A 25,480-nucleotide genomic window follows, 5' to 3' on the forward strand; every position below is an offset into this window, starting at 1 on the left:
CACAAATCATATTTATGGATAAAAGGGGGAAGAAAAATAAATCAACAACCCAGAAACTTACCTCTTCAAACACTGCAGCTTTGTTAACTTTTTCTCTAGCAATATCACAGATTTTTAGGATCCCTAAAGCAAATGCTTTCATGGCTGGATCTTCTATAAAATCTGGATTATGAATGTAAAGGCAAGTGAATACTGTCTGTGCCAAAGAATGGCCTTCCAACCAAGTTATCTAAAAAATGGGAAATAAAGCACATAATGTGAAAAGAAAGTTCAGTAACTCAGGGTAGCACCGACAGTTTCCCTTCCTCTGGGGCAGTGGTTCTCACACTGCCTTAGGACAGTGGTTCTCACACTGTGAGCTGTGGCTCCCTGAAGAGCACAGAAACCATCCAGGGGAGCCATGGTATCTTTATGAAAAACCCGCTACCCTATACAATGTATAGGATTGTAGACCTAATGGGGAGCCGTGAACAATGGCCCAGTAGGTCAAGGGAGCTGCAAGTGGAAAATGTTTGGAAACTACTGCCTTTAGGAGAAAGGAAACTGGGGATGCTACCCACAGCTTACAAATATTTGACTCAACACTGATGATATTTTCTTTTGATTCCATTAATGAAAACAGAGAAAGAAATGGTTTTAATTTAAATATTTTCTTATATCTAACATTAATATTTCTTATATCCATTATATTACAACAAACAAATGTTGGACAAAAAATAGAAGTATTTGGAATGTGGACACAACCAAAACTCCATGGAAATGCACAGAGTAGGGAGGAGAACCTTCATGTACATACTTGGTTTAGCGATATGCAAGGTGCCATCAGAAAACGCATTCAATTTCACTCTGCTCCATCACATTTGTGTGAAGTACAAAACTGCATACTAAGCTGGGCCTCAGAACAGAAGGCCCACCATTTCCCCTGGCAAAGCATCTAGCTGCTTGGTAACGAGCCAGAGGCCCTATACCCAGGTTGCTCCTGTGCAGGCCAAGCAGAGAGTCTTGTTGGACCTTGTGGGCAAGCCATGTGAATGTTTCTGCATAATAAAGTGCTTGTATTCAGAAAGGCACAGCAAAGAACCAATTAGATCAGTGGCACTACACACTGCATGTTTTATTCTTCTTTCAGAACACAGCCTTACAGGTACAAAATCCTCAGTAAGAACTGCTGTCTACCCTGCCATAGAATTCATCCTCCATCCCACTGGCTGTCCTGACACACTGATATACCACTGAACTTTCTGGCCCTTGTGTAAGACGAAGTGGAAGATCCTGCTCCATGTTATTTACATGTATAAATTGATGTCTGTCAAGGAACAAACATAGATTTTCGGAACTTCGTGGAAGGGGGGGCAGGGAACAGGACACTGACATTTTATATTAGGTGCACAATATAAATTCTATGTTATCAAAGGTTTGATTAGCCAGATCGACTGGTGCTTTAAAAATTAAAATTTTTAGAAAAGTCTACTGCATGTTTAATGTGAACTCTAATTTAAAAACCTCTAAAAATGAAAACTGACAAGCTTTTCTAACAAATAACCTCATTGGTGAGTTATTTCTCTAAATACCCTCTTTAAAAGGTTGAAAACGGTTACTACTTTAATTCTTGTTTTAAACAACATTAAAAGCATAATATTCTTACCAAGCAGCAAAAACAAGTGTCCATTATTCCTATCAACTCAGGTAATGATAAGTCTTTAATTTTAATGGTGCCATCCTTAAACAAAAAAAAAAGTGAATACATGTTAATTAATAGCAACTGAAATGTAATTGGACTACTAAGAAATCATCAGCTCACAATTCATTTGTGCACAGGTATATGCCTGGAAAGGAGGCTCTGGTAGGGCATAGTCTGTTTTGTTCTGACTGGAAAAAAAGTATGTATACAATCTCTGGAGCTAACTGTAAGACCTTCTTCCCCCACACTTGAGCCTTTTCCATATGCAGTGGGAAAGAGTTGTTTTCTGTTTTTAGTGAACTGGGAGATAAGTTATTCAGAACAAGTGATATTTGTTTGAAGTTATGCATATTTGCATTAATTCAACTATGACTTTTTTGTGTATGTCTCACTAAGCAACTAAAAAAACAATCAAAAGTACCAACCTTGATAGCTTGTTCAAAGTTAAGAACTTTCCGATTAACTTGGTTTCCAATCATACCAGCATCCATCTTGGGATCCATCATTTCAATAGCAGACATGGCTTCAAACAGACCGAAACTAAGACACAAGGAGATAAAAACCTTAAGATCGCGCTAAGCTTCATATAAAAAGACTGATTTCAAAGCATCACCTTCAGATACCTACATTTACCTTCAGGTAAAGCCAGAAACAAAAGAACTTGCTTTTATCTTTAATCAAATATAAGACCATACCATATTTCTCATTGGATGTGGAAATATCACACATCTCTCTTATATTGTCTTGCAATTTATGCATATCATACAACCCTAAGTAGTCATTTCAATTTGTATATAAAATGCCTTCATAATTTTTTAAAAGGAGGAATGCACTCAATTTGAAATTGGTAGACAGTATGCACTGGGGAAGTAAAATCTAAAACTCAGCAAAAGCAGTAAGAAAGCTAACAGTGGGATGGGGTGGGCGGATTGGGCTTGGGAAGGGCTAGGATCAGCTGTGCTGGTACATGCCATATCCTATTCCTCTTCCCGGGCCTGATTCACCAATAAGGATCAACCTGGACTTGTGCCAGTGGTATCACTGGTGCAGTTCCAAGTTGATCCATAGCAGCTGTTGGGGCTTACCCTGGGGCAAGGAGACAAATGTCCCCTAACCCCAAGGAGACTTCCAGGAGCCGAAATGCCCCCACAGGATGCAGAATGCAATTTTGGTGATGGGAGCTATAAAGAAATGCAACTGTACACAAAGAAAGCACTTTGCACAAACAGCCTGCAACCTTCAGAATATATATGGGAAGACCATTTTGCAAAAGTTTTTCTTCTCAGAATTCTCAACATTGGTACCCTGCTCTGGGGGCTCCCCACAAGCATCCCCAAAGGGAACTTTCATGATAACAGGAGATGCAAGGATAATGCACCACACACAATTAAGGAGGGGGGAATTTCATGTTACAAGTTACAAGTTCATCTTTCTATCCCCCCACATCCTTTAGCATTGTTAAATGTGTCTTTGCTATAAACTAATTACCTAATCATTCCTTTCTGTTGCAACACCTAATAGCTATGAATTTATGATGTCTACTGGTGAATGCTGGGTATTCCAATCATTGCTACAAAAACTCATCCTGAGCTCTTTTATGGAGCCTCTCTATTCATGATGCACTGTCCCCATTCTCTTTCTTCTTAGGCTCAGGGGTGGAGGGGGGAGGCTCAAAATCAGTTTGTTGATGAATGAGGCAGGCAGAGAGGGGAAGGAGGGCAACATGAAAACAGCTTTGCTTGGAACTAACAAGTAGTAGCTGCCAACAATACTGTAAATGAGCATGGTGTGGGGGGGGGGGCTGGATGGGCAAGCTGATGCAAAAGGGAACCTATGTCATGTGCAATGCTCCCTCTGATTAGTTCCTGTGCTATAATCTCCCAGTTAGGTATGCTTGTTTGTGGTTTCTCCACTCTATTTTAGTGAGAGTACACACCCCAAGTTTGAACATGTACTCTTCCATGTCATAGGTAGGCTCTGAGTCCCTAGTGCAGCCATTTTCAACCTTTTTCATCTCATGGCACACTGACAAGGCACTATAATTGTCAAGGCACACATCAGATTTTTGACAATTGAGAAGGCATACCATGCTGCCAGTGGGGGCTCACATCCCCCATTGGCCCTACTAATAAATGACCTTCCCCCCAATTCCTGTGGAACACCAGTGTGCCATGGCACAGTGGTTGAAAATGGCTGCCCTAGTGTGTATGGTTGGCTGGTGCTACTGGATGCTAAATGCCTGAGGAGGTACTCTATATTGCAGTTAAGCAATTAAAGAACAAACTGTATAATGAGCCGGTGTGGGTTTGACATGCCTTCACTTTTTTTTTGTCTTTGCCATATGTGTTTCTAGATAGTAGTGCAAAAGGGGCTTGACTCGAGTTGAATTGTCGAGTTACTGCCCCCCCCCCCGCAACTCAACTTGAAAATGAGTCATAACAGGGGCACTTTCTGAGATGCCGAGTCACCCCTTCATGACTCAATAGGACTCAAGTCAAGTCCCCCCTCTTTAAAAAGCCTGCTGTGGCGCCGCAGAGGGAAAAAGTGATGCACTAATGACAGTTTGCCCTGCCTGCCTGCCCACCTGCCCAAATACTAGAAAGGTTGCATTGCCTAAGCTGGGAACACGAGAGAACGTGCATGGGACAACTACTTGCTTCAGCTGGTGCGAACGGAACAAGGAGGTGAGGCATAGGGTGCTACTTTTCTATCCTCTGAGAACAGCCTTCCCCCATGCTTGTCCCCGACTCCTGCAACTGTCCTTCTGCTTGCAAAACCCACTTGTCCATATGGGAAGAAAATGGCTGCTCTTGCCCCCTTTGGCCCTCCCTTTCCCGGTGGTGTGTCCTTCAGCCAATGGATGCAGAGGACACACATCTTTCGACCAATGACTGCAGTGGACAGGCACACATCCTTCCACCAATGAATGCAGTGGAGGACAAGCAGAGACACCTCACTGTCTGGGTTCTGTGCAAAAACCAGGTAAAATTGTTATATTTCGCAGAAAGCATAGTAGGTGCAGCATCACGAGACCCTATTTTCGGCCAATTTTTGGGGGTGCAAACAAAAAAGTTAATCTTTTTGCTCAACCCCCCCCCCCCAGCCCATCTCTGATCACACAGCATACCCTGCTAGCTGGTGGCGCTGGAGCTCTCAAGTGTCAAAAACAACTTCCTGGATGAACACAAGAGGTTTTTCTTGAGAGGGAGGCTACGCAACCTGTGTCTGTTGGCCGGCGACTCAAGTTGCCAGAGTCGATTCACAAGTCGGGGGGCCCTGACCCGAGTGCTTTTCAGAGTTTTCTATGTGCACAACTTGCAAGTCAACGAGTTGACAAAAAAACCATGCATTTTTGCAACTCAAGTCTGAGTCAATGGCTCGAGTTCCCATCCCTGGTTTATTCCACACAGTTGCTCTATCCCAAGTAAGATATCTTCCTTCCCTGCATCTGCTGCAGTCAAAAAAGATATTCTTGGCAGTGTGTGCTTGTTGAATGGCATGAGCGGTTTCTAATTCCAAATACTGTGATTCCCGGTTCCTCTCTGCTTCTGTCCCTTGCTGCCTGTACCACAGCCACTCCTGGACTGTTAGGTACTATGGAATACTTAATTGACTCTTCCCTTGCTGTGCCCATGTGGGAAGTGTTTTCAGAAGGCCACCTTATGATTGGTACATGCCAGAGGTGTGGCACAGGTGCTAGTGGAGTAGCTGACAGAGTGACTCTTTAGTTTTTGAAGCTCTTTCCTACTCCCTCTTTATGCTGAACTAGTATAGGATATAGATTACATCTAAGTGAATGTAGCTAGCTGGTGGCTTGTATATAGGTCTGCACCAATAGTTAACGTTAATTGTGTTATTCAAATAGCTAACAGATATGTAAGGTCACCAACCCAACGTAACACCAGAATCTTGGAAATATGCACCACTAAAATCAATAGGAGCTCCCCCCCCCCCCAAGCTGATTTCAAGTTAAGGTGCAAGAAACACACTTAAAGGAATTGTATTATTTCATGGTAACACTCACAGTTTGTCATGAAGTAGCTCCCCCAACTTCAATTCTAAAAGACAACGAAGAACTAATTTCAGAGATGGTAAAATACGTAAACATTAAGCAAGACCTACTTAAATAATCAAACCCATTATGTTGATATTTAAACAGAAATATGAAACATAAAATCATGTGTTTAGGACTTTTTTTCTGTCTGGACTTCTACTCAACCAATTCAAAAGGGACTTCTACTCAACCAATTCAAAGCAGTAGTTGACATTTGTTACTACTTTAGGACACAGTACAAGTGCACACACAAAATTTAAAATGGTGCCACACTGACTCACTATCACCTCAGCAAGGATGAAGTGGCACAGAGAAGTTGTCATTGCCTTTGAGTAGGACCCATGGCAAATAAGATGGAATGATGACAAATCATGCAGAAGAGAGCTCTGAGCTCTGTCTTATCTCTTTTTGAAGTTTCCACCTGGCTTGCCTGCCCAAACAAAGAAGGGAACTAAAGCCCTGCTTTCTAATTTGCAAGCTTCAACAGTTTATTGCCCTCCTCACACCACCCCCAGCACTCAAGCTCCCAGAGAAGGAGAGAATGGACAGGAGAAGAATGCTGCTGGAGACAACATTGAAAAATAAGGTTTCTCCAGGACTACTGGTCCCACTTGGCCAAGAAATCAATTCAGATAGGAACGTGAAACGGTTTGGGCTTGGCCTCTGATGAATTCTCTTTCAAGTTTCCAGTTTGCTTGCCTGCCTCCTAGAGAAGAAGAGAAGCAGAGCATCTTTCCTCCCTGAATCACTCCACCCTTTAGGCATTTCTGCCCAATGCTGCATATACGCAACAGGGACCAAATGTGTACATCCGTGGACTGGGCAAAAATAGGATAAGTTTCCAGTCCAGTTGGAGAAGCAGTGGCAGCAGAAGACCAGATCTTCCCAGTCCCCAGCAGTCTATATGGGCTAGCTCAGACCCATCAAGTAGGCTGTTGCTAGGCAGATGGAGCCCAGAGCCTTTGCTTGGGGAATCTGTTTGCCACCTTCACCTTGTTCCCATTACAGCAACAGTGGAACAAGTTAGTGGTGCATGTGACAAAGTGGATGAAAAAGCACCTGCTTTCTATGTCCACATAGGACAATGGCACTATACACGCATGAAAAAATAAATGTATATAAGAAAACAATGGATCTATGCTGCCTATCTGGATAAGGGCATCCTTATTTCATTACAGACTCTCCAAGTATTTTCGATAACATATGTGGATATCTGCATACGTCTAAGGTAGTATGTTCTTAGATTAGTGAACTTCTGCAGAAGACTCTACCCCAGAGCTGTCAGAGTCACTGGTATCTGTCCCCAGATCCCTTGCTGGGTTCTGCTCAGTTAACAAATCTTCAAAACAGCTGGCAACCTTGCCCAGTGACATATACTGTTTACAAAAACCTCTGGTTTACCACAACTGAGCGCCTCAATTCACCCTCATCTTCACTAATGCAAATCAATCAAGAATCTTGTTACCGACCACCTTGTTACTCAAGCAAAGCAGTGCGATTGTTACCTCTACAGCAATTTTCAAAATCTTGGGTGATATCTATCCAGCTGGTGTTTGTCTTTTCCATCTTCTCTGGTATATTGAGCTCCCATCCTGAGTCATCGTCTTCTATGGAAGCCTTCATCACCATGATCCCACAAGCTGTACAGACATGGGAGAAATCAAGCATTAAAAGAAAAGTCAAACAGGTTTCTCCAGAAAGATGGCGAGAGACAGAGGGGAGCAGGCTGTGTGATAAAGGAAACTCCACTGCGCTCGCCTCTCGTTCCCTGGCATTCAGTTGAGGCGAGGGATGTGCGTTGGGTGGGGAGGCAGGGCCTCCCCACTGGAGTCCTTTGAAAAGCACCGCCGCTGTGTGAGGCACCCAAGCACCCACAACCCACATGCAGAGCGCCCACCACACATACCTGATGGCTACTGGGGTACATGGCATGGGTTATGTGTGCTTGCACACCTCACACAGCAGCAGTGTTTTTAGAAGAACTCTGGCAGGGAGGCTCTGCCTCACTTGCTTCCCCACCAACCACAGTTTTTGGCAGAAACAACTCCCCCCCCCCTTCTGCACTGCTGATGCTCTGGGTGGCCAAGCATGGCAACTGTCAAGGCTTCCCCAGCTGGAGTCAAGGCCTTCCCCCTTGAGGGGGGGGAGAGCCTTCCCAATCCCTATTTGAGTGACCTGTGCTGTGACAGAGGGAGGGGAACTGCCAGCCGCAGGGCTCCAGGTTGCCCTTCAGCTTCAGAGGGGAGGGTCACTCCAGCTGGGGAAGCCTTGGCAGTTGCCCTGCTTGGCCACCCAGGGCATCAGCAGTGCAGAAGGTGGGGGGAGTTGTTTCTACCAGAGACTCTGGTTGGTGGGGAGGCAGGGGAGGCAGAGCCTCCCCACCAGAGTCCTTCTAACAGTACTGCTGCTGTGTGAGGTGTGCAAGCACACACAACCCACGCCACGCACCGCAGTAGTTATCAGGGGTGTGTGGTGGGCGCTCTACGTGTGAGTTGTGGGTGCCTCACGTGGCGATGGCGCTTTCAAAGGACTCCAGCGGGGAGGCTCTGCCTCACCTGCCTCACACCAAACGCACGTCCCTGACGACTACTGGGGTGCGTGGCGTGCACACCTCAGGGCTCTTAGAAGGCCTCTGGCGGGGAGGCTCTGCCTCACCTGCTCCCCACCCAAGAGGCGTGCCTGGAGGGGGGGCACCGGGCGTGGTGGGCGGGGCCGCTTAGGACCAGCTGCTCCTCACCGCCGGTGGACCACCGAGCCGTAGGCACAAGGGACACGCACCTGCCTCAGCCCGGCACCAGAAGGGGAGACGAGCGCCCCAGCAGCCGCCTGCCTGAGCCGGGCACTGCGGGCCGGCGCACCTGCTGTCCCGGGGCTGGCTGGTGGGCGTGTCCCGAAGGCCCCTCACCGCTGCCCGGCCCGTCTCGCGCGGCCGGCCCAGACTCCGCTACCCCTTCCTTCCACGCTCAAGACAGACCATACAGGGAGACGGCACAAACACCGCCGGCCGCCAATGCGCATGCGCAGAACACCCCAATGCTGGACCCATTGCCTACCAACGGATGCAGAAGCCACACGCGTGCGTATTGGACACCTTCCTTCCTAGATGTAGGAAAACGCTGGACTGATAGTTCTTATGTCCGAAGACCGCACTTCCGGGTTAACTTTGGAAGCCTGCACATCATCACTGCAATATTGGACTCAATATCGAGTCAATGATACTTGGAAGAAGCGGTTCGTGCTGTGCTTTCAGCCACCCTGCGGTGTAGCTCGGTGACCTCCCCTGCTGCAGGGGGAAGCGGAGGATGAGAAAGCAGAGCTCACCACACAATTGCTGGCTTGTAGGTGTATGGTGGGCTGAAGCTGGGAGGGTGGGCTGTCCTCACATTGCCTGGTGGCGCTTGGCAGCCCTGCATTGTGATCATAAGAACATAAGAGGATCCCCACTGTCTGAGGCCGAAGCCCCATCTAGTCCAGCTTCCTGTGTCTCACAGTGGCCCACCAAATGCCCCAGGGAGCACACAAGAGGCCTGCATCCTGGTGCTCTCCCCTGCATCTGCAAACAGAGGGGCCTGCCTCTAAAACCAGGCGCTTGCACATACCTACTATGACGACTTGTTACCCGTAATGAACTTCTCCATAAATTTGTCCAATCCCCTCTTAAAGGCATCCAGGCAAGATGCCATCACTACTTCCTGTGGCAAGGAGTTCAACAGACTAATTACATGCTGGGTAAAGAAATATTTTCTTCTGTCCTAACTCTCCCAACACTCAACTTTTGTGGATGTCCCCTGGTTCTGGTGTTATGTGAGAGGGAAAAGAGTGTCTCTCTATCCACTCTGTCCATCCCCTGCATGATTTTGTATGTCTCAATCATACAAAATCATATAGCAGGAAAATGAGGTTTGTTGATCTCCTTGTCACCAGTCATCCTATATTTAATTATGTATTTTGTGCAATATTTATATACCACATTCCTCATAGATTCAAGGCCGTTTACATCATAAGGACAACCAGAAACCCCATTTTTGTTTCAAATGGGGTTATTACATGTATTGTTCTATGAAGAGACTCAAATATGGCCTGCAGACTACGTTTCTCTTGGTGGGTCACAAGTTCTGCTCACAGGCTAAAAGAATTAGGGCCCACTCCTATCCAGCTTTCTCCTTTTGACAGAAATAACAAGAACATATGAAACTCTGATTCATTGAAGCTAGCCAAAACTGTGTTTCTAATTAGCAATAGATAATTCCTTATATGGGCAAAACATTTCCATATAGGGTCATTACGCTGTGTGAAAAATAATTTCCCATTGTTTTGTCTTCATCTGCCTTATGGCTTGGTTTTTCAAAAGATTTCCAGCTCTGCAGGGCAAGATCAAGGGATGAGCAGCTGATATGTAAAGACCATCTGTCTCAGCAGTACACCATCAGCATTCCACTGCAGCCATGACGAAGTGTGATGGAAGAATAACCAAAAAGGGACGAAAGAAAGCTGATGCCACTAGAGCACAAAATCAGAGTTGGGATCACACAAGAAGTTCACGAAGTCAGGTTACTACCAGCACAGCTCGCCATCCTTGCAAGAAAAAACCTAGGAAAAATGCAAAAAGAAGAACAACTTGCTTACACCATGAGAGTGGGCACATGGAAAAAACCCAGAAGAGGACAAAAAAGTATATTTTGCTAGTTCTTTTGCAGATTTTGCAGTGTTTTAAGCTATAATTTTGCAGTTTTTGTATTAGGATTGATGGTCTCAGTTCCAGTTATCTATAGGTATTCCTTAACCAGGCTGCCCTGTTGCAGTCAGTAACACTTTTGGAGCGCTGGGGGCTTTTTGGATTTTTATTTCCTCTTGGCACATAGCAATTTTTCACAGATCAAATATAGGTGTTGCCTCATGTGTTAGACCTACCCTGTTCCCACAGGTCTCACTCACAGGAAAGTGTGTACGATCACAAGCGAGGTTGGGAGAAGGTTTGGTTCAACAGGCCAACCCTGAGCTATGCAGATTTAGCTGTAGTGGGGTGAAAAATTGAAGGCAGGAGGGGTCCAAAATACCTGAAAGTCTACAGCTCTGTCATATCACTTCTGGTTCCCCCTGAGAAGTTCTGAAAAGTGGGTCTGATTCACTGCATTTCAAGGAACAAGGACCCTGAAATTTGTGAAATCTTTCACTGAAGTGCATGGAACGATGTAGGTTCCTGATTGGATGATTCAACAATCAATAATGGGATTTGAAGAAGGAATATCCAGAATCTCCATTGGAAGGAAGGCTAAAAGACCAATTAAAGCTTTCAGACTTTTATCTATGCCTCTTTATTATTATTTAGTATGTACTTTCCTTATATAGATACCCAAGGATGAACCAGTCTTAGCAGTGAGCCCAATCTATGCCTGTCTACTCAGAAGTAAGTTCCATTATAGCCAATGGGGCTTACTCCCAGGAAAGTGTGGACAGGACTGCAGCCTAACACAGTGATAACCTTTTTCATCTCGCGGCACACTGGCAAGGTGACCGGAATGGTCAAGGCGCACACCATCAGCCTTTTGATAATTGACAAGGCACACCATGCTGTCAATGGGGGCTCACATCCCCCAATGGTCCTATTGATAAATGTCCCTCTCCCAAATGGGGGCTCACATCCCCCAATGGTCCTATTGATAAATGTCCCTCTCCCAAATTCCCGTGGCACACCTGGGAACCATTCGCGGCACACCAGTGTGCCACAGCACAGTGGTTGAAAATGTCTGGCCTAACATCCCAGTTCTATGCAAATTTAAGACAGAGGCTCAAGTCCAACACACAGATACTTCGTGGATTGTCAGCAAGCCTTAGAAACTTGGCAATAGTGGAGGCACTGCACATTTGGCCTCTTATAACCCCAGACCCAAAACATCCCACCAAGTTATTTTCTGCCCAGTAAAAAAAAAAAATACTGAGTTAAGCATTCAAATCCATTAATATTCTGAAGAGAAGCAACCACTTTCATCCTAAACAGGACTTATTTTAGTGCCAGGATCCTGCTCGGGTGCTTATAAATATTTGGGGTGACTTTCACCAACAAATGACCACAATTTGCTGGTACACATTGCAGGGGAAGGGAAGGAAGGAGCAACTTCAAAGCAGACTGGAACTTCTGCACCTTTCATAAGAGTTGGTGTATGCACTGACACCTGGCAGCGGTGCATCCTTCTCATCCTTCTGCCAGCACTGGGCCTGGTGCTTGACTGGCAAGTTTATGGCACCCAGTGCCAGTGCTAGGGATCAGTGCTGGTGCTGGCCCAATTTAGGATTGGGCCCTTATTTAGAAAATATGATGGAGCTGAAAACTAAAACATTATTGCCCAAGGACTCTCAAGCAATCTCAAAGAGCCACCAAATGTGCACTTTTGCATAATTGTTATTGTGCATGCTGTCACAGCCTCACCTGCTATTAATCGGAAGAGTTAGTGAGATTAAAAAAATGCAGATCCAAACCAGTAGCCCTGGTGCCTTAAAAAAATGCAGATCCAAACCAGTAGCCCTGGTGCCTATGGTCTACAACTTTACTTCTTGTACTGTGAAGGGGAGTTTCAGAACTAGGATCCTAGGGTGGGGGGTTTGAAAACATTGGTGGTTTCTGCTTAGTGGGATATGGTGGTTGCTTTCCCCAAAAGTGGGAAAGACTGCTTACCTCTTTTACCATGTCATAAAATCTCACTTTGCAGGGGAAGATGCCAAGAATAAACAAGATTCAATTGGTTAGATGCACTACAGAAACCCACACGATTTACTTTAACTAGATTAACTTTAGGATGTGTTCCCTCATGTTTATATGATTATCACATTTTTCTGATTTCCCTTTCACAAACCTACTACATTTTACTGAAATTAATTTTTCAGAATCTCTAAATAGACTTCACTAAGTATTCCCTCCAGCTTTCAGTTTCCAAATATTCCTAGGATATAAAGATCATTTTGAGCTGCCAAAATGTAGACATACCAAGAACATATCCAAGTGGGTTGTCTAATTCTGATAAAAATATCTAAACTCATGAGTGAGATCTAGCCTTTTAAGCAACATGTTAACTTGCTGGGATAGTCATTCGTAGTATTTTTATTATTGCAGTCAACACAAATTGATTGCAAGGTAGAATATTATCTTTGAGGCGTCATCATTAAACAGTTTCCAAAAAACTGACAATAGATAGCAATAATTTAATTAGTGCAAAACTGCAGAGAAAATGGAAGAGAAATAGCAAACTGTTGCTTAGAAAACTATGAGGAATGTATTAGAGATCCAAGAAAAATGTCTTTTCGTGGGAAAGAAGGTCACCTGCTATAGCCTATTATTAGCATGTTCTTTCTATCCCCAAAGGCTGGATTATTTCTGTTTGTTATTTTAAGGATTGCCACTTTTCCTATTCAGGAAGCATTGAGAAACAAAGTCACACTGTTTCAGAATTTCATGTGGCTTGTGAAATACTGTGTAATTATTTTGAAATTTAAGCAATGATTGTCTTGCTTTCCTACTATATAAAGGCATGCAGGGTGATTTTAAAATACAACAGGAAATAATATCAGAAGCCCCTAAAATGCATAACACAGCAGTAAGTATAACTTCCAGCAGTGCCCATAAAGTTTAATAATAATAATAATATAGCCAATAAAATACACTTTCTGATAAAAGTTGGGATAAACAGGATATATTTGGTCTGGCATCTAAAATGTAGTAATGAAGGAACAAATATATCTGAGGAGTGAGTTCCATAGCTGAGGCACCACCACAAAAAAGGTCCTCTGCCCAGTATCCAACTGGGAACTCCTGGGGAAGGACCTCAGCATAAGGCTCAGAATCTCAGAAACTTTGGAGATGAGTAGAATTTGGAGCACTACTGCACATTTGTGGGGAGTACCCACTTCCATAAGTTTATTTTAAACTTATGTGTTAAGTTTACACTACAGTGTTCCTTGTCCCAAAACAAACTGCCATTGTTTAAATGGAAACCGTCATGTCATAAATTAAAATCCAAACCACCACCACCCCAAAACATTTTAGATGTGTTGATACAGTGGGCTCTCGGTATCATTCCAGAAACTCCCGCAGATACTAAGTTTGGCAGATAATTAAAGGCCCAATCCTATCCAATTTTCGAGCGCTGGTGCAGCTGTGCCAATGGGGCATGCGCTGCATCCTATGATGGGGAAGCAGTCAGCAGACATCTCAAGGTAAGGGAACATTTATTCCCTTATCTCAGAGCTGCACTGAGGCTGCACCAGTGCTGGAAAGTTGGATAGGACTGGGCCCTAAATCTGCAGCTGGACGGCTTCAGAGAATCTCTCAGACATGACCATAATTCACTGGTGCAAACCGGAAGTGCCTTCCAGTCACATCCAGGAAGTCCTCTGAGGCCATCCAGCCACAGGCTTGGCATTCACGGATTTGAAAATTTATGGATGCCAAGTTCACAGATAAGAAGGGCCCACTGTATATATAAGGCTGGAAAAATTAGACCAATAAGGTAGAAGACTAAGGGCCAAATCCTGTCCAACTTCCCAGTGCTGATGTTGCTTTGACAATGGGGCATGCACTGCATCCTGTGGTAGGGGGGCAATCACAGAGGCCTCCTCCAGGTAAGGGAATGTTTGTTCCCTTTCTTTGGGGCTACATTGCTGCAGCACTGGCACTGGAAAGTTGGACAGCATTGGGCCCTAAGGGCCCAATCCTATCCAATATTCCAGTAGTGATGCAGCTGTGCCAATAGGGCATGTACTGCATTCTGTGGGTGGGGGCAGTCACAGAGGCATCTTCAAGGTAAGATAATGTTTGCTTCCTTATCTTGGGCTGCATTAGCACCGGAAAGTTGAATAGGATTGTGCCCTAAAACTCATCAATTTATAGGAAGATACATAATAAGGCTGCAATCCTAACCACACTTTCCTGAAAGTAAGCCCCATTGAACAAAACAGAACTTACTTCTGAATAGACCTGGTTAGGATTGTGCCCTAAAGGAGTTATCTCATCTTAGTCTAATATGGATAGGCATTATCTCACTTGCTACATGCCAGGAAAATCTGAGTACCCACATGAGACATGTTTTTCCAGCAAAGGAAATTAAACATTATTCCCACCACACACACATCCCAAGGGGGAAAAGTTTGGACTTTAGAAAAAAAGCTTGTGTTTGGTTAAAAGTTCAATCTGTTTCCACCACGGAAACCTATGCTAAACTCATTTATTTGGGAAAAAAGAACTATTGATCAAGTATGTTTATTCAGAATTGGGGTGCATTATTTATCCTTCTATATGATTTTGTAATATGAAGACTTTCGTATGATTTTGCTTCTTAGATGACATTATGTTTCTTATGCTGTTATATGTGCTTGGTGATAGAAAAGCAGCTCTTGAAGTAATAGTACACCAATTACTATTATATTCACAATTTCTAGTTGCCATCACCAAATTAAAGGCCACAGTCCAAAAGAGTGCACAAAGCAATTGATGTCGAGCATATTTATGTCACCCATTTTTTGCCCGGCCGACAGGTGTACACATTTGGTCCCAGTTGCGTATATGCAATGTTGGGCAGAAATGGCTTAGGGCCCAATCCTATACAATTTGCATTGTAATGCAGCCCCAAGGTAAGAGAACAAATGTTCCCATACCTTAAGGCGGCTTCTGTGACTGCTGCCCCACTACAAGATGCAATGCATGCCCCATTGGCACAGCTGCACTGGCATTGGAAAATTGGATAGGATTGGGCCCTTAGGGTCCAATCCTATCCAACTTTTTAGTACCAGTGCTGCTGTGATGTAGCACCAAGTGAATAAATGTTCCCTTAACTTGAAGAAGCCTCTCTGACAGCCTCCCTACTACAGGATGCTGTGCATACCCCATCAGCACAGCTGCACCAGCACTGGTCAAGATTAGGATGCCCATGTGATTTAGCAATTTAACTTCTGTTGCACCTGTTGTGGTATGTTATTGTATTGGCAACCTTCAGTCTCGAAAGACTATGGTAACGCGCTCTGAAAGGTGGTTCTGGCACAGCGTCTAGTGTGGCTGAAAAGGCCAATCCGGGAGTGACAATCCCTTCCACACCGGGAGCAAGTGCAGTCTGTCCCTGGTCTGTCTCCCTGGCTATGGGCCTTCCTTCTTTGCCTCTTAGCCTCAGACTGTTGGCAAAGTGTCTCTTCAAACTGGGAAAGGCCATGCTGCAAGCCTGCCTCCAAGCGGGCCGCTCAGAGGCCAGGGTTTCCCACTTGTTGAGGTCCATCGCTAAGGCCTTCAGATCCCTCTTGCAGATGTCCTTGTATCGCAGCTGTGGTCTACCTGTAGGGCGCTTTCCTTGCACGAGTTCTCCATAGAGGAGATCCTTTGGGATCCGGCCATCATCCATTCTCACGACATGACCAAGCCAACGCAGGCGTCTCTGTTTCAGCAGTGAATACATGCTAGGGATTCCAGCACGTTCCAGGACTGTGTTGTTTGGAACTTTGTCCTGCTAGGTGATGCCGAGAATGCGTCGGAGGCAGCGCATGTGGAAAGCGCTCAGTTTCCTCTCCTGTTGTGAGCGAAGAGTCCATGACTCGCTGCAGTACAGAAGTGTACTCAGGACGCAAGCTCTGTAGACCTGGATCTTGGTATGTTCCGTCAGCTTCTTGTTGGACCAGACTCTCTTTGTGAGTCTGGAAAACGTGGTAGCTGCTTTACCGATGCGCTTGTTTAGCTCGGTATCGAGAGAATGAGTGTCGGAGATCGTTGAGCCAAGGTACACAAAGTCATGGACAACCTCCAGTTCATGCTCAGAGATTGTAATGCAGGGAGGTGAGTCCACATCCTGAACCATGACCTGTGTTTTCTTCAGGCTGATTGTCAGTCCAAAATCTTGGCAGGCCTTGCTAAAACGATCCATGAGCTGCTGGAGATCTTTGGCAGAGTGGGTAGTGACAGCTGCATCGTTGGCAAAGAGGAAGTCACGCAGACATTTCAGCTGGACTTTGGATTTTGCTCTCAGTCTGGAGAGGTTGAAGAGCTTTCCGTCTGATCTGGTCCAGAGATAGATGCCTTCTGTTGCAGTTCCAAAGGCCTGCTTCAGCAGGACAGCGAAGAAAATCCCAAACAAGGTTGGTGCAAGAACACAGCCCTGCTTCACTCCGCTTCGGATGTCAAAAGGGTCTGATGTGGAGCCATCGAAGACAACAGTGCCCTTCATGTCCTTGTGGAAAGATCTGATGATGCTGAGGAGCCTGGGTGGACATCCAATCTTGGGGAGAATCTTGAAGAGGCCGTCTCTGCTGACCAGGTCGAAAGCCTTTGTGAGATCTATGAAGGCTATAAAGAGTGGCTGTCGTTGTTCCCTGCATTTCTCCTGCAGTTGTCTAAGGGAGAATACCATATCAGTGGTGGACCTGTTGGCTCAGAATCCACACTGCGATTCTGGATAGACGCTCTCTGCAAGTACCTGGAGCCTCTTTAGTACAACTCGGGCAAACAGCTTTCCTACAATGCTAAGGAGAGAGATGCCGCGGTAGTTGTTGCAGTCACCCCTGTCACCTTTGTTCTTGTACAGCGTGATGATGTTTGCATCCCTCATGTCTTGAGGTACTCCACCTTCTCTCCAGCAGAGACAGAGGATTTCATGCAGCTCAGTGACGATGATCTCTTTGCAGCATTTTAGGACTTCAGCAGGGATGCTGTCTTTTCCAGGTGCCTTGCCAAAGGCAAGGGAGTCCAGGGCCACGTGAAGTTCTTCTAGGGTTGGTTCACTGTCAAGCTCTTCCAGCACAGGCAGGCACTCAATGTTGTTCAGTGCTTCTTCGGTGACTACATTTTCTCTGGAATATAGCTCAGAGTAGTGCTGCACCCAGCGTTCCATCTGCTGCGCCCGATCCTGGATGACCTCGCCTGTGGCAGACTTCAGAGGGGCAATTTTCCTCTGTGTTGGACCTAGGGCCTGCTTGATACCATCATACATCCCCTTGATGTTGCCCGTGTCAGCTGCTATCTGTATCTCGGAACAGAGCTGGAGCCAGTAGTCGTTAGCACATCTCCTGGCAGTCTGTTGGACTTTGCTGCGAGCAGTTCGGAGGACCTGCAGGTTGTGCTCACTGGGACAGGCCTTGTATGCTGCTTGAGCTCTCCTCTTTTCCTCAATGACTGGTGTCAACTCCTCAGAGTGGGCTTCAAACCAGTCTGCCGCCTTGTTGGTCTTCTTGCCGAATATGGACAAGGCGGTGTTGTAAACGGTATTCTTGAAATGTTCCCATCTGTTGGATGCGTTTGCGTCGGCCGGGCCTGGAAGAGATTCCTCAAGCGCTTGTGCAAATTCCTCCACTTTTCTCTGATCCCGGGTCTTGCTGGTATCAATGCGAGGTCTTCCTTCCTTTTTCGTGTGATACAGTCGCTTTGTTTGCAGTTTCACTCTGCTGCACACCAGGGAGTGGTCAGTGTCGCAGGCAGCACCATGATAACTGCGTGTGATCTTGATGCTGGGAAGGCTGGAGCGTCTGGTGAGGATCAGGTCGAGCTGGTGCCAGTGCTTTGATCTTGGATGTCTCCAAGAGACTCTATGTTGGGGCTTTGTGTTGAAGAACGTGTTGCTGACACAGAGACCGTGATGACAGCAAAACTCTAGCAGGCGTTGGCCATTTTCGTTCATCCTCCCAGTGCCAAACTGACCTAAGCAAGTGGGCCATGAACTGTTATCAGCACCAACTCTAGCATTGAAATCGCCGAGGATGAACAATGGCTCTTTTACAGGGATTTTCTTGACAGTGGTGGCCAGGTCATCATAGAATTTGTCTTTGGCTTCTGCTGGAGACGACAGAGTCAGTGCATAAGCACTGATGAGAGTGACAGGTCCTGCTGATGACTGGAGCTGCAGGGACAAAATTCTTTCACTTCCCACAGTAGGTGGGATGATGGATTTCAGCAGGGTATTTCTGACCGCAAAGCCAACGCCATGTTCCCTGGTTTCGTTTGGTGGTTTTCCCTGCCAGAAAAATGAGAAATTTCTCTCCTTGTTATTCTCCCAGTCTCCTTCTCTCCCAGTATTCTCTCCTTCTCTCCCAGTATTCTCCTTCTCTCCCAGTATGTTATTACTGAGGGCCAAATCCCATCCAACTTTCCAGTCCTAGCATAGCTGTGCCGATGGGGTGTATAATGTATCTTGTGGTGGGAAGATAGTTATGGAGACTTCCACAAGGTAAGGGCATGTTTGTTCCCTTGCCTTAAAGCTGCATTGCAGCTGCACCAGCACTGGAAAGTTGGATAGGATTGGGCTCTGAGCCATAAAGATTATTGCAAACCTGGTTAGGGCAGGGCTGTAGCTCAGTGGTTGAGCACCTGCTTTGTATGCAGAAGACTCCAAGCTCAGTTCCTGGCATCTCCAGGTAGGGTTGGGAAAGGCAGGGTCTGGAGGGCCCTGCCAGTCAGTGTAGAAGACAGTAATAAGAGGGACCAAGGGCCTGACGTGGTACAAACCAACTTATCCTGCTCCTGCTAAGGAACTGAAGTCTCCAGTTTGGACACCTAAAAAATTCCCAAACGTGTTATGAGGAGGAAAAAGTGAGGCAGGTACACAAACTTGGAAAGGTACTCAAATTCACATAGAGGCAATAGAGAGAGAAGAATGAATACATATTGGACTAAGAGGAAAATACAAAATCCTTAATCACCTATCTAATAAAACAGTGATTCTCAAACTGGGTCAGGACCCACTAGGTGTGTTTTGAATCAATTTCAGGTGGGTCGTGTAGCACCTTGCTCAGCTGCCAATGAAAATACAGAGCTGAAAATATAGGAGACAGAGCTACTGCTCTGGGCTATCAGTGGGAGAGAGGCCTGATGTTTTGCCCTGAATGGGTGGGAAGATAGGACACTGGAAAAGGGAGAGGGTTGCATGGTTGGAGAAGGACCCAAGTCTGCTTTGACTTCCAAGCTGAAATGTTTGAATTCCAAGCTATGCAAAATAACAGCACAAGTGTGCTGTATCATGGGAACTTTGGCTTACCACGGCTTAGGTTTGAAGCCTAAGGTGATGAAGTCACTTCTGGTCATGACATCACTTCCAGTGGATTCCATCAGATTGTCATTCTAAAAAGAAATTATATACATGCACACACAGTGTGTGTGTGTACTGTTTTTTTTTTTTTTAATGTTCAGTGGTTTACATAGCAAAAATAAAGATATGGTTCCCTGTTCCAAAAGCTCACAATCTTAAAAAAGATGCAAAAAAGCACCAACAGCCACTAGAAGAGAGGTTCCAGTGGAATGATTAGTAGTTGCTATTTCTCTCTCTGCTGCTGAATGTCAGAGGAACACCATTTTAAAAGATGCCTCATGCCCACTGAACAGAGTAGTATTATGTGGAAGCATCTCTGATCCAACCCTTTTCCTTTTGTGTAGCTGTATGCAAGGTTTCAAGTCTCTCAGGGATCCTCTTTCAGGATTTCCGTAGTGATGAAGGAGAGATTTATGTAGCTTTATAAAACCACACACCACACTCAAACACCTTGCCTTCGACACAAAGGGAAATCACGTTCCTCTATTAAATTGTTGCCCAATGGGGCTGGGCAGAAATCAGGGATGTGTGATGGGTGTGAGTCAGGTGAGGCAGAGCCTCCCCACTGGAGTCCTTGTACATATGTGGCCTGGGCAGAAATCAGGGGTGTGTGGTGGGTGCGAGGCAGAGCCTCTCCACTGGAGTCCTTTGTAAAGCACCATTGCTGTGGGAGGCACCCAAGTGCCCACCACACATCCCTGATGACTACTGGGGTGTGTGGCTTGGGTTGTGTGTGCTTGCACACCTCAGACAGCAGCAGTACTGTTGGAAGGACTCTGGTGGCCTCCCCACCAACCTGCCTCCCCACCAACCAGAGTCTCTGGCAGAAACAATTCCCCCTCCCCCTTCTGCACTGCTGATGCCCTGGGTGGCCAAGCAGGGCAACTGCCAAGGCTTCCCCAGCTGGAGTGACCCTCCCCTCTGAAGCTGAAGGGCAACCTGGAGTCCTGCGGCTGGCGCTTCCCCTCCCTCAGCCACAGCACAGGTCACTCAGACAGGGACTGGGAAGGCGGCTCTGCTGCTCTCCCCCCTCCCCAGGGGGAAGGCCAAACGCAGTCTGAGGGGGAAGACGTTGAAACGCCCCCCCGGGCGGGAGGGCGCGCGCGCGCCTGTGGCGGGGACGGCTCGTGTGCGCGCGCAGTGACGTCTCCAAGATGCGGACAGGTTCCTGCCGCTTCCTCTCTCTGGGCTCGGGCTGGCGGTGTGAAGCGCGCGGGGTTGCTGCCGCCGCTTCTCAGCGGGAGTGGCGCTCGGCGGCTGCGTCGTCGTCAGGCCCGCCGCCTCCCCTCACCTGCTTCGCTGGGTAGCCGGCCCGGGAGGGCTTCCCTTCCATCCCCTCCCACAGGCTGGACCTGCCCGAGTGCGGCTGAAGGTGCTCGGAGAGGGCGGAGGCCGAGCCTTCGGGAACGTCACCGCCATCGAGAGGAGGAGGTGACTGACTGGCGGCCCGGGCTGCCTGTCGGGCAGGCTTAGTGTGCGGAGGGGGAGGCTTTGCTGGAGTTGTGGGCGGTGGGGAAGGGGTGCTGGGAGTCTCCTCGGGCTGCAGCCCTGTCCACATTTTCCTGGGAGTAAGCCCCATTGACTCTAATGGGACTTACTTCTGAGTAGACATGCATCGGATTGGGTGTGAGGCTGCAGCCCTGTCCACACTTTCCTGGGAGTAAGCCCCATTGACTCTAATGGGACTTACTTCTGAGTAGATATGCATAGGATTGGGCTGTCAATCATTTCCTGCAGAGGCAGAGTGACCAGATATCATAACCACAAAAGAGGGCAAGGCACAGCCAAATGTAGGACTTTTCAAAATAAAAGCTAGAAACACTCGTATACTGATTTTATGTGGTTAAGTTAAACACTATATTAGTTAAAGTTTTAAATTTGAACTGTATTACATATAATTCATTCATTACAAGAAGGCTATGTGCTCCTTACAGGGGCCCACTCACAGGGAAAAGGAGGACATTTAAATTCTTTTCCAGGACACAAGGCTAAAAAAGAGGACATGTCCTAGAAAAAGATGACATCTGGTCTCCCTGTACAGAGATTGTATTCTGAGGCTGGACCCAACTTCCCTCCTGAAGGAACCTCATTGCATTTTTTATTTTATTTTGCTTTAATGGACTTCTTCACATTCTTTTTGTATTGGACAAGTTTGTGGTGTTTTTTTTGAATACCTCATAGGTGCTGGCTTTATGTTAAATTTAAAATCTGGCAAATTTGTATCTAATGCAAGCTGTGCTACTCTTTAGTTACAGTAAAGGCTCCTAGGATTGTACCTTTTTATTAAATGTTTGATGAGGTTCCCCTCTTTTAAAGCTTTGCTATTTGCTTTATTTCTTATCTTTCCACTAAGAGGGTCTGGAAATGGCTTATGCTTAAAACTGCAATATTTAAGACAACCCAAATTAAGACCAATGTTTTAAAAAAATTTCAGATCAGTATAGCACAGGGCTTGATTCACTTGTGAGAACCATTTTTGTTTATATAGCAGAATCATTATCCATATTGCTTTATGTAGCCTTAAATGACAGGATGTTGCCCTAAAGAGATTACAGTCTATTGACAAAAGGGAGAAAACACAAGAAGAGAAGGGAATGGAGGCAGGGAAAACAGAGCAAACACATCTGACTGTTTCAGGTTACCTGTACTTAACCCATTTCTGCCCAGCCCACAGGTGTACACATTTGATCTCTGTTGTGAATATGCAACACTGGGCAGAAATGCCTTAAGCTTAGTTACAGTTGGGAAAGAGATATGGTGCCGAAGACTTAACGGAAAAGATGGGTCACAGGACTTGTGCTTAGGTTATTCCCATAGAGCTCAATGATGCCCCATTTTTAGTCTCACCTACCTTATGGAAATGGAAGGCACCTCTGCATCCTTTCCCACTGTATGTCTCCCTCTCCTTGATGCAAGTTCCAGAGCATGTCGCCTACATGTAGGCCAGGGGTAGGAGCTCTTTGTGGAAATTGGAGACACCTACAGATCTTCCATTTTTGGTAATGGTCTCCCATTGCTCTTTCTCTCAGTGTGCTAATGCAGGGAAAGAGGCCCCCTCCCCCAAATGTATAAAAACATTTACACATAGCTGTGTCTGAAGTGTGAGTGAACATAGCTCTTTATATATAAAAGACAGAAAATAGCAGGTTAGTTAATGTTATTCTCTGAAGTCCCACTGAAACGGTATGGTCTTGACCTGCCTTCAGAAGGCCTTCAGTGACATCGCCCCGAAGACTTAATGGAGGAGACCTTTTAACAAACACCACAACTAAAGAAGTAGTGTTTCAGGTTAATATCAACCTTACTGAAAGAAGTAAAGGTACCCAGAACAGGACTTCATAAGATCTAAATGTTTAGTGAGGTTTATAGAGGCACTTTTCAGGGTATCCTAGACCCAGACTCTTTATGGTAGAAGAAAGAGATTTGTTGATAATTCCTTGTTGATCATTTGTTGATCATACAGTTAGTATGATTTAGTTCTAGATCTGAGCTGCTTAGTAAAGGCTGTGACTAATTGCAGTGGAAAGGGATAGATAGAGCAAACCAAAGATCCAATGAGGCTACAGGAGGCTCATGGTTTTCAACTGATATTCAGTGTCTCCAACAGCCAGTATAGTCTGATAGAACTGACAGCTGCAAACCCAAATTTAATTGAGGCTAAACTCTTTTCTGTTGGTATTACTGCAGTGTTTCTCAAACTGTGGGTTGGGATCCACTAGGTGGGTTGTAAGCCAATTTCAAGTGGGTCTCAATTCATTTCAATATTTTAATATATTAGACTTGATGCTCCCATAGTATGTGACTGCATTTGGGGAAATGTTTCAGATTTGTACTTTTAACAAACTATGTACATACCATTAGTTATTTGATTTTCTCTGTAAACTGCTTTGTGAACTTTTTGTTGAAAAGCGATATGTAAATACTGTTAATGTTGGCATCCTTCAGTCTCGGAAGACTATGGTATCATGCTCTGAATAGTGGTTCTGGAACAGAGTGTCCTCTCCAGTGTGCGAAGCCTGGGTAAAGTAGATATGGAGGTTAGACTGTTACCCATGCAGCAAATCCCCCCTCTCCATGTTGCTGAAATGGTCCAGTGGAAAAGCAGAGGCCCATACGGTTGGTTCCAGCAGCATCGCAGGAGTTGCCAGAACATAACTGTGTTCAGCCGTGAACTGCCTCAGGGACTCCGGCTCCGGATTTTGCCTCGAGGTTGACTCCTAAAGCCATTTCCATAACGATGTAGCCACAAGGCAGTGGAGGTTTGGGATCAGAGTTTTCCTTCTCTTAGATGAGCTGCCTTCCCAGGCTGACGAGTCCCATCTACCTGGTGGCTGTTTAGTTGCATCTTACAACAAGTACAGCCAAACTGAGGGCCTATTCTTATCCCCAGCCCCCATGGGAGATACTGTTAATAATAAAAGCTTTTAACAATGATAGTAAATAGGACTTACTCCTGGGTAAGTGTGAGTAGGATTGCAGTCTAGGATTGATAAAAATTTTCCTGCTTGATGATGTTACTTCCAGTCACGACCGCTTCTGGTGGGTCCTGAAAGATTCTCCTTCAAAAAAGTGGGTCATGGTGCTAAAAGTTTGAGAGCCACTGTATCGTTACTGTATAGTACTACATTGTTTACTCTGCAAGTCTTGTATACATAATTAATTAATTAATTGTTTTTATATACCGCTTTTCAACAGAAGTTCACTAAGTGGTTTACAGAGAAAAATCAAACAAACAATTAATGGTTCCCTGTCCCAAAAGGGCTCACAATCTAAAAAATGCAAAAGAACATGAGCAGACAGCCACTAGAAAAGATAGTGCTGGGGTGAGGAGGACCAGTTACTCTCCCCCTTCTAAATAAAAGAAGAGCACCCACTTAAAAAGTTCCTCTTACCCAGTTAGCAGGGGTACATGGTTTTCAAAACAGTCTTTGCCTGACTTTATCATGTGTCCTACACACAAAATGAGCTTATGCAGTAAGACTGTGCAATATCTTATTTTATTTATTAAATGGTGTATTTACATTCTCACAGCCTCAATGCAGTACTTCCAAAAGAATCCTTACTTGTATGCAGTTTTGCCACCCTTGAAATAATATGTCATAAGTACAATTAAAATTACATGGGTCACTAGAAAATCTGTATAGTTGTGTTGGTACAGTCGTGAGCTGCCTTAGCAACTGCTTGCTTCTTTAGTAAAGGGCTAATTTTTTTCTGGGTGGGGGGACTAGCTAGTCAGACCTACTCTTTATGGCTTCTCCCTACTGTGTTCTAAATGTTTACAAATGAACACCCATGAGTTATGCCCTTTAGCTGCACTCTTTGGCAATCACTCAAGGTGGTCTACAGTTGTAACAAAACATTTAAGCTATGGTCTAAGCCTGCCCATTGTCCAGTAGAGGGCAAGAGATGATCCGCAGTTTGCAACAGGCAGTTGTATTCACTTGTTATCATGGGTTTTATTTTTGCAAGTGTCAGAATGAACTGATGACAGAATTCTGAATGTTCCACTTGGGTTAGGTTTGTTTTGGCCAATGCTTTATTTATTCAGTCTTTACTAACTATTTTTTAAAAATATCAGATTATTATTACTGCCCCTTTAAAATGGTATTTGTAGGATAGCTGTCTTGTGTTTTCAGAAAGGCACTAGGAATTCATGGAGATAAATTTATCTCCATAATTTATGGAGTAAATCTTGCTTTC

At 45.4% G+C, this 25,480-nt stretch overlaps 2 protein-coding genes across 6 annotated transcripts in view; one reads left to right on the plus strand and one right to left on the minus strand.

Annotated features, from left to right (window-relative positions):
- Positions 1-8,758, minus strand: part of NAA35 (N-alpha-acetyltransferase 35, NatC auxiliary subunit) — a 34,623-nt gene extending 25,865 nt beyond the window's left edge. The window contains exons 1-6 of one of the 3 annotated variants that reach the window (XM_066616619.1): positions 8,594-8,758; positions 7,241-7,375; positions 5,706-5,739; positions 2,107-2,221; positions 1,646-1,720; positions 62-229 (exon numbers count right to left, since the gene is read on the minus strand). In XM_066616619.1, coding sequence (XP_066472716.1) covers positions 62-229; positions 1,646-1,720; positions 2,107-2,221; positions 5,706-5,739; positions 7,241-7,364 — 516 coding nt within the window. In that variant the 5' untranslated portion in view covers positions 7,365-7,375; positions 8,594-8,758. Of the gene's footprint in view, positions 1-61; positions 230-1,645; positions 1,721-2,106; positions 2,222-5,705; positions 5,740-7,240; positions 7,376-8,390; positions 8,439-8,513 lie in introns of those variants that run through there. The other 2 variants (XM_066616618.1, XM_066616620.1) reach the window with 2 other exon arrangements.
- Positions 8,759-20,780: 12,022 nt separating this feature from the next.
- AGTPBP1 (ATP/GTP binding carboxypeptidase 1) overlaps positions 20,781-25,480 on the plus strand; it is a 68,937-nt gene continuing 64,237 nt past the window's right edge. The window contains exon 1 of one of the 3 annotated variants that reach the window (XM_066613756.1): positions 20,781-21,211. The gene's annotated coding sequence lies outside the window, so the exon portion shown is untranslated. The remainder of the gene's footprint in view (positions 21,212-25,480) is intronic. The other 2 variants (XM_066613753.1, XM_066613755.1) reach the window with 2 other exon arrangements.

Source organism: Tiliqua scincoides, chromosome 2 (genome assembly GCF_035046505.1).
Source record: "Tiliqua scincoides isolate rTilSci1 chromosome 2, rTilSci1.hap2, whole genome shotgun sequence".
NCBI lineage: Eukaryota > Metazoa > Chordata > Lepidosauria > Squamata > Scincidae > Tiliqua > Tiliqua scincoides.